The 14,154-nt window shown below is 47.8% G+C and overlaps 1 protein-coding gene across 6 annotated transcripts in view; it reads right to left on the bottom strand.

The window, feature by feature from the left end:
* PDE2A (phosphodiesterase 2A) overlaps positions 1 to 14,154 on the bottom strand; it is a 353,586-nt gene that overhangs the window by 230,213 nt on the left and 109,219 nt on the right. Inside the window, exon 1 of one of the 6 annotated variants that reach the window (XM_083609659.1) lies at positions 5,320 to 5,793. The exons of 4 other annotated variants lie outside the window; for them this stretch is intronic. In XM_083609659.1, coding sequence (XP_083465785.1) covers positions 5,320 to 5,340 — 21 coding nt within the window. In that variant the 5' untranslated portion in view covers positions 5,341 to 5,793. Of the gene's footprint in view, positions 1 to 5,319; positions 5,794 to 14,154 lie in introns of those variants that run through there. One more of the 6 variants, XM_083609660.1, reaches the window with a different exon arrangement.

Genomic DNA, 14,154 nt, shown 5'->3' with positions numbered 1-14,154 from the left:
CCAGTTTGTCAGTGTCCTTCTTGAACTGTGGTGTCCAGAACTGGACACAGTACTCCAGGTGAGGTCTGACCAGAGCAGAATACAGTGGCACTATTACTTCCCTTGATCTAGATGCTATACTCCTATTGATAGGAGGAAACAAAATTCCAAAAAGATTGGAGTAAATTTATGGAATACATAAATAAGAACTGTAGAAATTTGAAGACTCTGGCAGGACTGAAATAAATCTTACAATGTCGATAGGTTTGGATACAATAAGAAACTGTGGAAAAGTAACTGACTTAGAAAACCTGTTGAAGGGAGGGAAGGAAGTCAATGCTCAGCAGAGTTCAAATGACTGTTGAATTTTACTGTATTCTGTTTGTTTGTATTAAATGAAACACCAATAAATAGCATTTTTTTTAAAAGACACTGAATAACTCCAACTCCCATCAGCCCCAGGCAGCAGGGTCAAAGATGATGGGACTTGCAGTCCCATAAGCTCCAGAGGGCGCCATGTTGGCTTCTTCAGTCACAGGCTATCCAAGGGTGGTTCTGAAGAAAGGGGCAGCTGCATGGCATCATTGCACCTCAAAAGACCGACAAGACTTCACTCAGCAGACAGTTGACCTATGGAACTCCCTCCCACTGGAGGGTGATGGCCACCAACCTGGATGGTTCTAAAAGAGGATCAGACAAATTCATAGAGAAGGAGAGGGCTGTCGAAGGCTACTAGCCAGGATGGCTTTGGGCTGCCTCCACAGTTGGGGGCAGCAAAGCTTATGGGTCACAGTTGCTGGAAACCACAGGAGGGGAGAGGGCTCCTGCGCTCGGATCCCGATTGCAGGTTTCCCACAACAGGCATCTGGTTGGCCGCTGTGAGAACAGGATGCTGGACTAGATAGGTGGTTGACCTCAGCCAGCAGCAGCCCCTTCTTATGTTTTTGTGGAATGACTGGTCAATAAAGTCTGGACATCAGCTAATAGTCTGACAACAAAGCAAGCAAATCAGGATGAATACTGAATAAATCAGTCTGGAGTAGCCCTGGGTGTGTTTCATGTGGCAGACATCAGCAAACCACCCAGGCTCCCTAAAAAAACCCATGAAAGGTCAGAAAGAAACCAGGGTTTAATGCCATCGTTTCTCACTATAGTTATCACACAAGAACATGTTTAAGAAGCCTCAAAGCTTTTCTTTAAATGTCAAGCACAGGGAGCGATGAGAGATTGGGGAAGGAGGGGGAGGGAGGGAGAAGACGAGCTGTAAACCGTTTTCCACAGCCACCCTCCTACCCCCCCCCAAAAAAAATCATGTCCCCGCACCCCTTGATCTGGTCCACAACTCCACACACACAAACCCCAGACCAAAAGGAGTGTCCTTTCAGTAGCCGAGTCCCTTGGAGGTTTGGCGTCTCCAACAGCTTCTAGTATTGTTTAGGATTGCAGTCAGATTATTTATTGATTTATTTTTATTATGCACACCTATTTCCACCCTCAGATTGCAGGCCAGGTTATGACACCAAACGGCATAGACAAGAAACACAGTCATCAGCAAGCTAAACCGCGGAGACCTCTAAAAACCAGCTCGATCGTGGCATTTCTCTGTTTCTGGCATCTATAAAACAGTGGTGTGGTAAATACCATGATGTGATAACAGGGCGTGGACCATCCAGGTCTCTCTACAGGACTCGCCCTAAACCAAACCACATCCCTTCTTCCAGGCAACCCCCCCATCCCACCCCAATCCCATTGGATTGAAGTATGCCTCTTGGTTTCCTAAATGCAGAGCCAGGGATGTGTAGAAACCTCTGGCCTTTACATGCACATAGGAAACTGTGTTTTACAGAGTCAGACCATCGGCTCACCGAGCTCATATTGCCTAGAGTTTCTCATACTTGGGTCTCCAGCCAGTGGCATAGCATGGGGGGGAGGCCACGGTGCAGTTCCCCTGGGCGCAAAATTCTTAGGGGTACAAAATTTCAAAAGACAAAAAAGTAGGAATAAAAAATAGCACATCCTCCCCCTCACAGAGAAAATCTCCTGACGATCGCGTGGGCAGATGGAGGAATGAATTTGAGTGACGGCCGCTTTGCTAGGGCATCCTCTGCACAGACTTTGGAAAGGTAATCACTGTGAGCAATCTCCCATCCCACTCTCCTCCATGCTCATGGGGCACCTCGGCTGCCACTCAGGTCAGTCACTGAGCTATCGCCCCTCCCTTCCACCCTATCAACAGGCAGCGCTGAGGATCCTTGCCTTGCTCCGGGTGCTGGCAACCCACGCTAAGCCACTGTCTCCAGCTGTTTTGGAGCTACCACTCCCAACATCCCTGGCTAGCAGGACCAGGGATCAGGGATGATGGGAGCTGGAATTCAAAATCAGCTGGAGTTGGGGAAGCCCTGGTCTACCCTGACTGGCAGTGAAAGTTCCAGGAGTTCAGGCAACATTCTTTGCCAACCCTACCTGGAGATACCGTTGCGGATTGAACCGGGACCTCTGAGCTATGGCCCATCTGTATGGCTGAAATGGCCGCTGAACAAAGGTGAGAGCCACAGCTGTCACTCTTCCTACTTTTGCACCCAGCCCCGCCCACAAGTATGACGAATGCTCCCCACCGGTGATTGACGGTTGCTCATTCATAATGATACACAGGAATACGCAGGATGAAACGGTTAAATCTGCTATGATTAAATGGGCACAATATATTGGTCATAACATTATGTTTGCTGACTGGGAACAGTTGTGGACCGCCGGTATGAAATTTACGGCATGTAATGCCTTAAGAGAGAATATTATGAAAATGATATACAGGTGGTACATGACACCAGTCAAGCTTGCAAAAATATATCATTTGCCCGATAACAAATGTTGGAAATGTAAAGAAAATGAAGGTACATTCTTTCACCTTTGGTGGACGTGCCCAAAGATTAAGGCTTTCTGGGAGATGATCTATAATGAAATGAAAAAGGTATTTAAATATACCTTCCTGAAGAAACCAGAGGCCTTTCTCCAGGGCATAGTCGGCCAATTGGTGCCAAAGAAGGATAGAACTTTCTTCATGTATGCAACAACAGCAGCAAGAATACTCATTGCAAAGTATTGGAAGACACAAGATTTACCCACCCTGGAAGAGTGGCAGATGAAGGTGATGGACTATATGGAATTAGCGGAAATGACTGGCAGAATCCGAGACCTGGGAGAAGAGTTGGTGGAAGAAGATTGGAAGAAATTTAAAGACTATTTGCAGAAACACTGTAAAATTAATGAATGTTAAAAATGATGTTGGATTGAAAATAAGTGGCATTAGCAACAAAGTTAATGAGAATATGCAAAAATGAATTGATAATGGATGAAAATATAGAGTTATAATATGTTAAGATATAGAGTTAAGATAAACAAAAGAGGGTAAGGATTTGCTGATTTGATTATTTAAATGGGAATACAAAAAGGGGAGGTGTGAGGAGGTCAAGGAAACAAGCTAATGAGTTTAAAGTTACAAAAATGGATTTGTTTTTAACTCTTTTTTATCTATCTGTTTTTTGTATTTTGTATTTTTATTTTTTCCTTTTTATGTATTTTTGTATGTTTTCTTTTTTTATCTTTTTCTTTTCCTATTTTTTTTTGTATTCTGTAAACCTATGTTTTTGTAAAATTTCAATAAATATTTTATAAAAAAACAACAACATAATGATACACATGTCCGCTTCAGCCAGGGTTTGCCAACCCGGCGCCCTCCAGATTCCAGATATTTCGGACTACGACTTCCAACAGGTTGGGCAAAGGCTGCCTTAGAAAGCCACACAGCACTGCTTCCTCTTAACCTCGCGCCACGCCAGCGCTGACCGAAAGCACGTTGCATGTATACATTGCAGCAAACGATCATCTCTGCCAGAATCACACAATCTTGGTCCGGAACGGACGCCGGTCAGGAAATCGGGGAACTGGAAGAGATCCACAGCCAGCGTGGCTTCCGCCCATCAATTCACATCACCCACAGGCTGCTGCTGCAGGCAGAGAGCAGAAGGGGTGGCATTTGTGCCAAGATGCTCCAGCGATCAGACCATTTTTCAGAAAACAGGACTGAGCCACATGCTGCTCCAAAGAGCCTGAGGAGGCTCACACACATTTCCCCCCTCTCTCCATGCTAACCTCACAACAACCCTGTGAGGGAGGCTGGGCAGAGAGATGGGAACTGGCTCAAAGTCGCTTGGCGGCTTCATGCATAGCTGTCAGCTTTTCCCTTTTCTTGTGAGGAATCCTATTTGGAAAAAGGGAATTTCCCTTAAAAAAAGGGAAACATTGACAGCTTCATGGCTGAGTGGCGATAAGAACTCTGGTCTCCCTGGTGCTAGTCAGACACTCTAATGACTGTAACATGCTGTTGCCAGAGCACAACAATGGGAATGGGTCAAATAAACACCCCCTCCAAACAATAAATAAATAAAACCACAACAACCCACATTAGCAGTCTAAAAAGTTACAGGGTTTCAACGGGAAGTGCCCCAGTTTGGAAAAGTCGCAGTACACCCACCCTGAAACTTTTGCAAGCTCAAACAGAATTAAAGTGGGATTGCGCATAACCTCCCTGATACCATCAAGGGCGCAAATCATGACAACCGTACAATAAAAGAGGCATCTAGGAGGAGGTCTCCCCTGGCAGACGTTTCATCCCCAACCTGAAAGGCAGCGCAGAACAGGAAGGAAGGAAACACCCAAGTCCAAAAACTTTTACGCTCAGAATCATTTTCAGAGAATCTCAGGGCCAACGGTGAACAGTTATTTTCCCGTTTTACGCATAGGGGGTGTTTAGCTGTGATGCCCACGCGGAATCGGAGAGATCTGGGGGCAACAGCGGGAATATGCCCTGGCAGGGTTAAGGTGGGTGGATCTGCCGGGATCCCTGACGGATCAAGCACTAAGGAGCAGCCGTTCTCGCTCCCAGAAGACAAGGAGGAAATGTTCCTCCGGCTGTCCTGAAACGCTCAGCCTCGTCACCCACCATGCTCCGTAATGCTCGCTAGCGCTCAGTCAGTCACCTCGACTTCCCCAACAGGAAAACGCACACGCAACCGGAGCACGGTTGTTACGCTTGCACACGTGCACAAAGCCCTAAAGCAGAAAGGCAGGCGGGAAGCAAATCCGGAGCCCTCTCGGGAACAGGGGACCCCCTCAGCAAGCTAAAGTCGGGCGTTCCTCCTCCCCGAAAAGGATGTGAATCGCAACTATAAGAGACTAGGACGAGGAAAAGAGGGAGGCAGGGTTGCAAGCTGGAGACGCAGGGAGTTTGGGAGGCGCAGCCGAGCGCCCCTCAAAGCGCATCGAGTAAAAACGGGTCCTTACACTCTCGGAGAAGGTGCCCATGTCCGGAGCCCATCACCTGCGATCCGGCCAGCCTGCTGGGTCCCTGGAAAGTGGTCCTGTGGCTGCGGGGAGACGGGGCTCAGCTCGCCTGCCCTGGAAGAGAGAGTCTCGTCCTGCCCATTTCCTCCAAGCTCCGGCTGGAACCGCTGCGGTCTGCAAGGCGGCTCTCCCTCGGCGCGAGAGCGCGCGGCTGCCTCTCTCTGTGCGAGGATGATGCAGGAGTGTGTGCGCCCGGGCGAGGGAGGCAGGAACGGGGCGCCGAGCCAAGCCGAGCCCCCCCCCCGCTCCCCAACTCATCAGCCGTGCCTCGCGAGGGAGCCTCGCTCACCAGGACCAGCCTGGGTTTTTGCGTGAGTTAGGAAGCACGGTCCACAAACGCTTTCCTGCACAGAAAGCAGAGAGCGCAGCTTCTCTCCACCCGCCTCTCTAAGTGAGATTGAAGCTCTCTTTCATATTGCAGAAGGAGCTGTGGCTCAGCTGCTTTGAATGCAGAAGGTCTCAATGATATATCCAGGCAGGGCGGGGAAACCCTGGGCAACCTGCTGCCAGCCAGAGCAGACATTACTGAGCTAGATGGACACCATGGCTCTATATAATAGAATCATAGAGTTTGAAGGTGTTCCCATGATCATCTAGTCCAACCCCTGCAATGCAGGACTATGCGATTTTACCATGCGGGGATCAAACCTGCAACCTCTGCATTTATCAGCAACACGCAGCCAATTGACCTACCCAGGTATAACTCAGAACAAGGCAGCTCCTGCTCAGTTCGACTCTATTTTCTTTTTTGTAGAACCACAGAGACTAGAATCTGTTGTTGTTGTTGTTGTTAAGGGGAAGGTCCCACGTTCAGTTCCACCACTGGCCTCTCCAGACAGGACAGGGAAAAAGCCGTCTCTGATACCCTGGAGAGTTGCTGCCCACCAAGCAAGATTGACCAGTGTTCTGATTCAATGTAAGACACTTACCTCTGTTCCTATGAAATAAGTGGCTTGCATTATGTGCAACCAGCCCCTTCTGACAGAGGCACATGGCGGCAGGGGTTTTGTAGGGCGAGATGTCAGCCAAGGACTGCTCTGTGGCCTGACTCTGAAAGCAAAAGTTAGCAGCCCACAGAAAATCCTCCTCATCCCTACATGGCCCCTATTCCTGGGTGGTCTAGGGCCAGTCACTGCATCTCTCGGGTTGTTGTGGGGATTAAATGGGGAGGGGGGAGGAGAGGAGAACCACCTATGCTACCTTGAGCTCCCTAGAAGAAAAAGTGGGCTAGAAATGCAATACTAATAATTCTGCAGCCTAGAAAGGGAGGGGGTTGACAGCCTGAAGTCGGTTCACCATCAACTCCCTGCATCATAGAGTTGGGAGGGACCCAGGGGTCATCCAGCCCAACCCTCTGAAATTACTACATACTCCTCCAGGTACTTGTCTGAAATGCTTCTTCGCAGTATAAGCCTGCAGAACTCACTGCCACGGGAGCACACATGAGTGGAGATCATTTTGCTGCAACAGAAATCTAGTTCACTGAAAGGTGTCCCTGTCCATAACTTGTGCTCAGACCAGGCATAGGCAAACTCGGCCCTCCAGATGTTTTGGGACTCCAACTCCCATCATCCCTAGCTAACAGGACCAGTGGTCAGGGATGATGGGAACTGTAGTCCCAAAACATCTGAGTTTGCCTATGCCTGGCTGAGTTTGCCTATGCCTGGCTCAGACACACATCCTTATGAAATAACCCATGCTCTTTCTAGAGAAAGTTGGGGGGAGAAGTGATTCTTATCCTCTCCCCCAATGCTACAATTCGGGGTCACTTCAGGCCTCTTTAAGGGTGCTTTTATTGTCTTCTCGTCCTGATGCTTTGAGCTCCAACTAGCTCCTCAACACTGCCCCTTGTCAGTGGAAACCACCCTCCCTGCAACGTCACTCACAAGGTTGGCCAGGGGCTTGACCAGCCGCCCTCTGCAATGTCAGGGGCAGATCTATGTGAAATGGCATGTGTGTAAAATATCTAGGTTCAAATCCCTACTCAGCCAAGGTGGCCAGTGAATTTGGGCCAGTGACAGCTTCTCAGCCTTGTGAGATATTCTCAATTCACATTTTGCTATTTCCTCCTTTCTTCCATGCCCTTGTTAAATCTCAGCTGGTCTGTAAGCTCCTTATGCAGCCACACCGGTTTCCTTCGATGCCTCCCACTTCTCTTTCTTGCTGGTATCGCCTGCATTTGGGCCTTCAATATTTCACCCATAAGAAAACTCCCATCGATCCTGAATGAGTCTATGATGTCATGTTACATATGCACATGACGGGAGCTGAAGCTCGCAGAATTTTCCTGCAAGTTTGCTAGAGAGAACTCTGTGAGATACTTCTTTTGTGCCCTGACAGCAGGAGGACTAAGCTGTAGCTTCTCTTACCTGCCTGGGCAAAACCTCTTTCCATCTCTTTCTGCTCTGCCAGCAATTTAGTCTAGGTCCATGTCTCCTCTGCCACATTAAAAGAGTTTGTTTGGATTTGATATCCCACTTTATCACTACCCGAAGGAGTCTCAAAGCGGCTCACATTCTCCTTTCCCTTCCTCCCCCACAACAAACACTCTGTGAGGTGAGTGGGGCTGAGAGACTTCAGAGAAGTGTGACTAGCCCAAGGTCACCCAGCAGCTGCATGTGGAGGAGCGCGAACCCAGTTCACCAGATTACGAATCCACCGCTCTTCACCACTACACCATGCTGTAGTCATCTAGTCAAGAGTCACCTAGTCCAGCCCCCTGCGATGCAGGAACCACGGCTCAGGAATCACTGACAGATGCCCATCCCACCTCTGTTTGAAAGCCTCCAAGGAAAGAGAGTCCACCACCTTCTGAGGGAGCCTATTCCACTGTCGACACCATCCCGTGACATCAGGAAATCCAAAAATGGTGATCTCAACATTGCCATGTATCTTCTACCTTACTGCCCTCTCCTTTTTCAGGGACCCATCCAAGGTCAATAACCTAAGGTTACCAGATTTTTTTCAATGAATCTGGGGACGCTATAAATACATACATACATACATACACACACATTCGGGATGTTGATGCTGCAGGAATGGTGGTGGCAGAGGGGCGGCCGCTGCTTTGACCTCAACCACCATGTTTTCCCTTCCTCTGAGGCTTCTAGCTCCTTTCTCCATGAGCCTGGATGACAACAAGACTCGGGCAGCACAATGCCTCCTTTCCCATCAGAGCAGCCCCAATCCCATTCCTACTTGCGTGCAAGCGGGAGAGGGCAGGGATCCCTCGGCTGGGAAGGGAGGCTTCCCGTTGCCTAAATGAGAGGTCCCTGCCCCCTCCTGCTTGCACACAAGCTCTGATAGGCAGCGTGAAGTCTCCCTTCACAGCTTAGTTGCTGGGGTCAGGGAAGGTGGAGGCAGCCCGGAAGCTGCATCTTGGAGCCCCTGCACCACCATCACATGGGGACTTCTGAGCAGCTCCTGAAGCCAGCCAGAGCCAACTGCTCCTGGCTGATGAGACTGCCGCCGCTGCGTTTCCCGGGGACGTTAGATGAAATCCGGGGACATTCCGGGGATGGAATTTGTCCGGGGACTTATTCGCAAATCCGGGGACTGTCCCCGGGAAACTGGGACATCTGGTAACCCTACAATAACCCAGCCTGTGTTGCTCCAGGTGCAACAGTGTGTCAATATCACAGCTGTGAGATTTTCAGAAGGCTCTTCCCAGACCCCTCTGCTAACAAAGCGCTTCTCAAAGTGGGTGCAAAGCCATTTCTTCAAGAGTGGATAGCCCAGCTCTGCTCATCTGACCTGCCCCCCCCCCTCTCTCTCTCTCTCTCGGCATTGCTTTTTCTGCCTGCTAAACTAGAAGCAACAGGAGCGGCGCCACACTGCCTCCCAGCATGCGCACGACCCCCCTGGATGGTGAGGGCGAGGCATGCAGCAAAAACAGCACCAGAACCAAGCATGGGAAACTTTGCCTTCTGGCTGCATGGCTGAGATCAAGTTGGAAAACCGCAACCAAGATGAGCGAGGAGAGGGAGCGATTCCCCTGCAAAGAAAGGTTGCAGCATTGGGGAGTTTTTAATTTAGAGGAAAGCAAGGAAGCGACCGGATAGAAGTTTATATGTTGGAAATGTAAAGAGAAAGAAGGTTCTTTTTATCATATGTGGCAGTCTTGTAGTAAGGTTAAAGCTTACTGGGAAACGATATAGAATGAATTGAAAAGGGTGTTTAAAATAACATTTGTGTAAAAAACAAGAAGAAGAAGAAGAGGAGGAGGAGGAGGAGGAGGAGGAGGAGGAGGAAGCAGCAGCAGCAGCAGCAGCTTTTCTTTGGGGAATTATAGGGCCAGAACTACCTAAACTGTATAGAAACTTATTCATGTATAGGTGGCAAGAATGTTACTCACCCAAAAATGGAAAGAAGCAGAAGTCCCAGCAAAGGAAGAATGGATACAAAAAGTTATGGAATATGCAGAAATGATGAAACTTACCGGAAGAACATTGACAGGATTATTGCAATAACCTGCAATTTTATAAGAGTGTATATATTTAAAGTAGATGAATAAATGAGCAAATTAAATTAATTTGGATATACAGAAGATATTAAAAAATAAATTTAAGGAACTGCAGAAAGAGGGGGGAGGAAGTCAAGTTTTGAAATGTTAAAATGATTGTAAATAAGTGAAATGTATAAACCCGAAAAATATAAATAAATTTTATATATTGAAAAAAAAGTTTATGAGATTGTGCATGGCAGAGAAAAAGGGGAGAGCGAAAGGTTTTCCTTTGTCTTCATAGAGCTGGAACTCATGGACTTCCAATTAAGCTGAACACTGAAATATTCAGGGCACAGAAAAGGAAGTGCTCCGCACAGCACATATATAAACTGTGGAACTCCCTGCCACAGGAAGCAATGATGGCCACCAACATGGATGGATTTAAAAGAGGATTGGACAAATTCATGGAGGAGGAGACAGCTATCAGGAGGGGAGAGTTGCTCTTGTGCTCAGATCCTCCTTGCCAGTTTCCCATATAGGTACCTGACTGGCCACTGGGAGAACAGGATGCTGGGCTAGGTGAACCTAGCTGAGTTTCCTGCATTGCAGGGGGTTGGACTAGATGAACCTTGGTGTCCCTTAAAGGTAAAGAGACTCCTGACAGTTAGGTTCAGTCGCAGATGACTCTGGGGTTGCGGCGCTCATCTCGCTTTGCTGGCCGAGGGAGCCGGCGTACAGCTTCCGGGTCATGTGGCCAGCATGACTAAGCCGCTTCTGGCGAACCAGAGCAGCGCACGGAAACGCCGTTTACCTTCCCGCTGGAGCGGTACCTATTTATCTACTTGCACTTTGACGTGTTTTTGAACTGCTAGGTTGGCTGGAGCTGGGACCAAGCAACGGGAGCGGGGATTTGAACCGCCGACCTTCTGATCGGCAAGCCCTAGGCTCTGTGGTTTAACCCACAGCGCCACCTGCGTCCCCCTGGTGTCCCTTACAACTCCACAGTTCTATGATTCTATGAACCATCACCTGATCTAGCAATGCTGCCCATTGGCCTAATCCAGGAGGCTCTTTGAATGTTCTTCATTTATCCTGAATGAAACACCAATTACAGTGGTACCTCGGGTTAAGAACTTAATTCGTTCTGGAGGTCCGTTCTTAACCTGAAACTGTTCTGAACCTGAAGCACCACTTTAGCTAATGGGGCCTCCCACTGCTGCTGCATGATTTCTGTTCTCATCCTGAAGCAAAGTTCTTAACCCAAAGTACTATTTCTGAGTTAGCAGAGTCTGGAAGCTAAAGCGTCTGTAACCCGAGGTACTACTGTAATACGTTTGCTTGGGAAAATCCACCTGTGAGAATATACTGCATGAAAACAGTGGGCTTCCCCAGCAGTCCCTCTTGACACCTCCAGAGTCTGTTCAGCCTGGCTTTCCGCAGATAAAGCTTGCCATTCGTGCCCCCTCGGCCGGCTCCAGGAGCAATAAAATAGCCACACATCCCATTAAGCAGAACAAACAAGAACACCTCCACTCTCTGCTGCCACCGCCTGCCTGCCAGCCCCGCTGTCTTCCTGAGGTTCCAGTTACTCTCCCCAGCAGAAGGAGAGCAGCGTGTGCCTGTTGCCAGAATAGAACGGAATTCGTGACAACCAGGCGTGGCCCGCCTTCCAGGGCTGCTGTGCGTCTTGGATGCCGACAAGCCACACAGGCGGGTGACCTTCTCAGCTGACTGGCGCTGCCTCCTCTCATGCGCATAGCACTCCTTTTGTGGAACAGAACATTTGCCTGCCATAAAACCGGAGAGGCGCAGCCAACAGGAGGATGTCGCCGGTGCAATTTGCCATTTTTTAATTGGCAACGCGCTTTAGGAGTCTTTAGCAACCCTTCGAGGGCAAAGTCAATTACTCTCATCTAGCAGATAGCGGGCTTTATTGCTCTCTGTTACTGGTGCTGTGTGCCGCCAGTGGCTTGCTGGAAAGGATAAGGGCATAAAAAGAGGCTGCTGGATCAGGCCAGTGCCAGCATCCTGTTCTCACAGGGGCCAACCAGATGCCCAGGCTGAGGAACTCCCTCCTGCAGAACTTTCCTGGCACCTTCATCATGCAACTTCTGGGGCACGCAGAAGGCTTTTAAACTCTTCTCAATGTTGTGCTATAAAGTTGCAGCCTGCTCTGATGCCTTAGGAGGAAGAATGAGCAATGCATACATGCATAATGATCTGGAACAAAGAACCATGGAATTGTAGAATTGGAAGGGACCCCAGAAGTCATCTAGTCCAACCCTTGCAAGGACAGGATCACAGCTAAAGTATCCTGTATACCGGAAGGAGTGTCTCCACCCCCATCGTTCTGCCTGGACACTGAGGTCCAGCTCCAAGGGCCTTCTGGTGGTTCCCTCCCTGTGAGAAGTAAAGCTACAGGGAACCAGGTAGAGGGCCTTCTCGGTAGTGGTGCCTGTCCTGTGGGATGCCCTTCCATCAGATGTCAAGGAGATAACCAATTACCTTTAAAGCCCTATGTGGCCTAGGACCCTCGTAGCTATGGGACCGCCTCTCCTGGTATGCCCTGCGGAGGACCTTAAGGTCCACAAATGACAACACTTTGGAGGTCTCGAGCCTCAAGGAGGTTAGATTGGTCTCAACTAGGGCCAAGGCCTTTTCAGCACTGGCCCCGACCTGGTGGAACACTCTGTCGTGGGAGACCAGGGCCCTGCGGGATTTGACATCTTCCCGCATGGCCTGCATGACGGAGCTGTTCCGCCTGGCCTTTGGCTTAGACTCACTCTGACCCCTTATATGGGATTTGGTATATAAATTTTCCCTTGGCTTTTTTGCTGGCCCGTGTAGGACCAGCATGGATAGCTGGCTCGGGTGAATATCTGATGTTTCCTCCCTTTATGGTCTTGATTTATGGGCTTGTACTAAAATGAGGCTGCATTTTAACCTGTATTTTAAGCTGCATTTAAAGCCGTGTTTTAATTAACTGTTGTTGTTTTTTTATTACATTTTATTGTAATTTATATTTGGTGTTAGCCACCCGGAGTCCGGAGCCGACCAGGGAGGGTAGGGTTTAAATAAGTTGTTGTTGTTGTTGTTTTGTTGTTACATGAAGGCAGCCCTGTATCAGGGAGTTTTTTTTTAAAAAAAAGATATTTATTGAAATTTTACAAAAACATAAGTTTACAAAATGAAAAGAGGTCATATAAAAAGAAAAAGATACAAAAAAGAAAACATAAAAAATACATGAAAAAGAAAAAAGAGAATAAAAATACAAAAGACAAATAGCAAAAAAAGAATTAAAAACAAAATCGTTTTTTGTAACTTTAAACTCGTTAGCTTATTTCCTTGGCCTCCTCACACCTCCCCTTTTTGTATTCCCATTTAAATAATCAAATCAGCAAATCCTTACCTTCTTTCGTTTATCTTAACTCTGTATCTTAACATATTATAACTCTATATTTTCATCCATTATCAATTCATTTTTGCATATTCTTATTAACTTTGTTGCTAATGCCACTTATTTCCAATCCAGCATCATTTTAACATTCATTAATTTTACAGTGTTTCTGAAGATAGTCTTTAAATTTCTTCCAATCTTCTTCCACCGACTCTTCTCCCAGGTCTCGGATTCTGCCAGTCATTTCCGCCAATTCCATATAGTCCGTTACCTTCATCTGCCACTCTTCCAGGGTGGGTGTATCAGGGAGTTTTGAATGCTTGATGTTTAGTTGTGTTTTTATATTATGTTGGAAGTCACCCAGAGTGGCTGGGGAAACCCAGTAAGATGGGTTGTGTACAATTATTATTTATTATTATTATTAATAATTATTATTATAATTATTATTATTATTATTCCTGCATTACAGGGGGTTGGACTAGATGACCCTCAGGGTCCCTTCCAGCTCCAGAATTCTGTTGTTATTGTTGTTGCTGTTGTTAGTAGTAGTAGTATACCTGAGAGGTGGGTACCCAACCTCTGTTCAAAAACCTCCAGTGAATGTTTAAAAACCATTGCTGAATGTCCTCTGCTTCCAGATAAGGTACCCCTCGATGCTATCAAGGCCAGTCTATTCCACTGGCAAATCCTTCGGAAGCACCTGAACATCATTATCTCCTCTTTGGAGATGAGCCAGTGGAGGACGACAAGTCCCACGATTTGAGGTTGACGCAAACACCCTCAAAACCTCAAGCCAAACGATTGCCATCTGGACGAATTGATGAGGTGCAGAGCTGGGGTGTCTCGCTCCATGTGAAGGGGACACAAAGTCCAGACCAGGTTCTGCGGCACAGAAAGGTTATGAGCACTGAGTGTTTTCAAAAAATATTGACAA

This window comes from Podarcis filfolensis, assembly GCF_964270895.1.
Source record: "Podarcis filfolensis genome assembly, chromosome: 4".
In the NCBI taxonomy this organism is placed as follows: domain Eukaryota; kingdom Metazoa; phylum Chordata; class Lepidosauria; order Squamata; family Lacertidae; genus Podarcis; species Podarcis filfolensis.
Note: the sequence above shows the minus strand (reverse complement) of the source record. Positions and strands in the feature narration are given on the sequence as shown.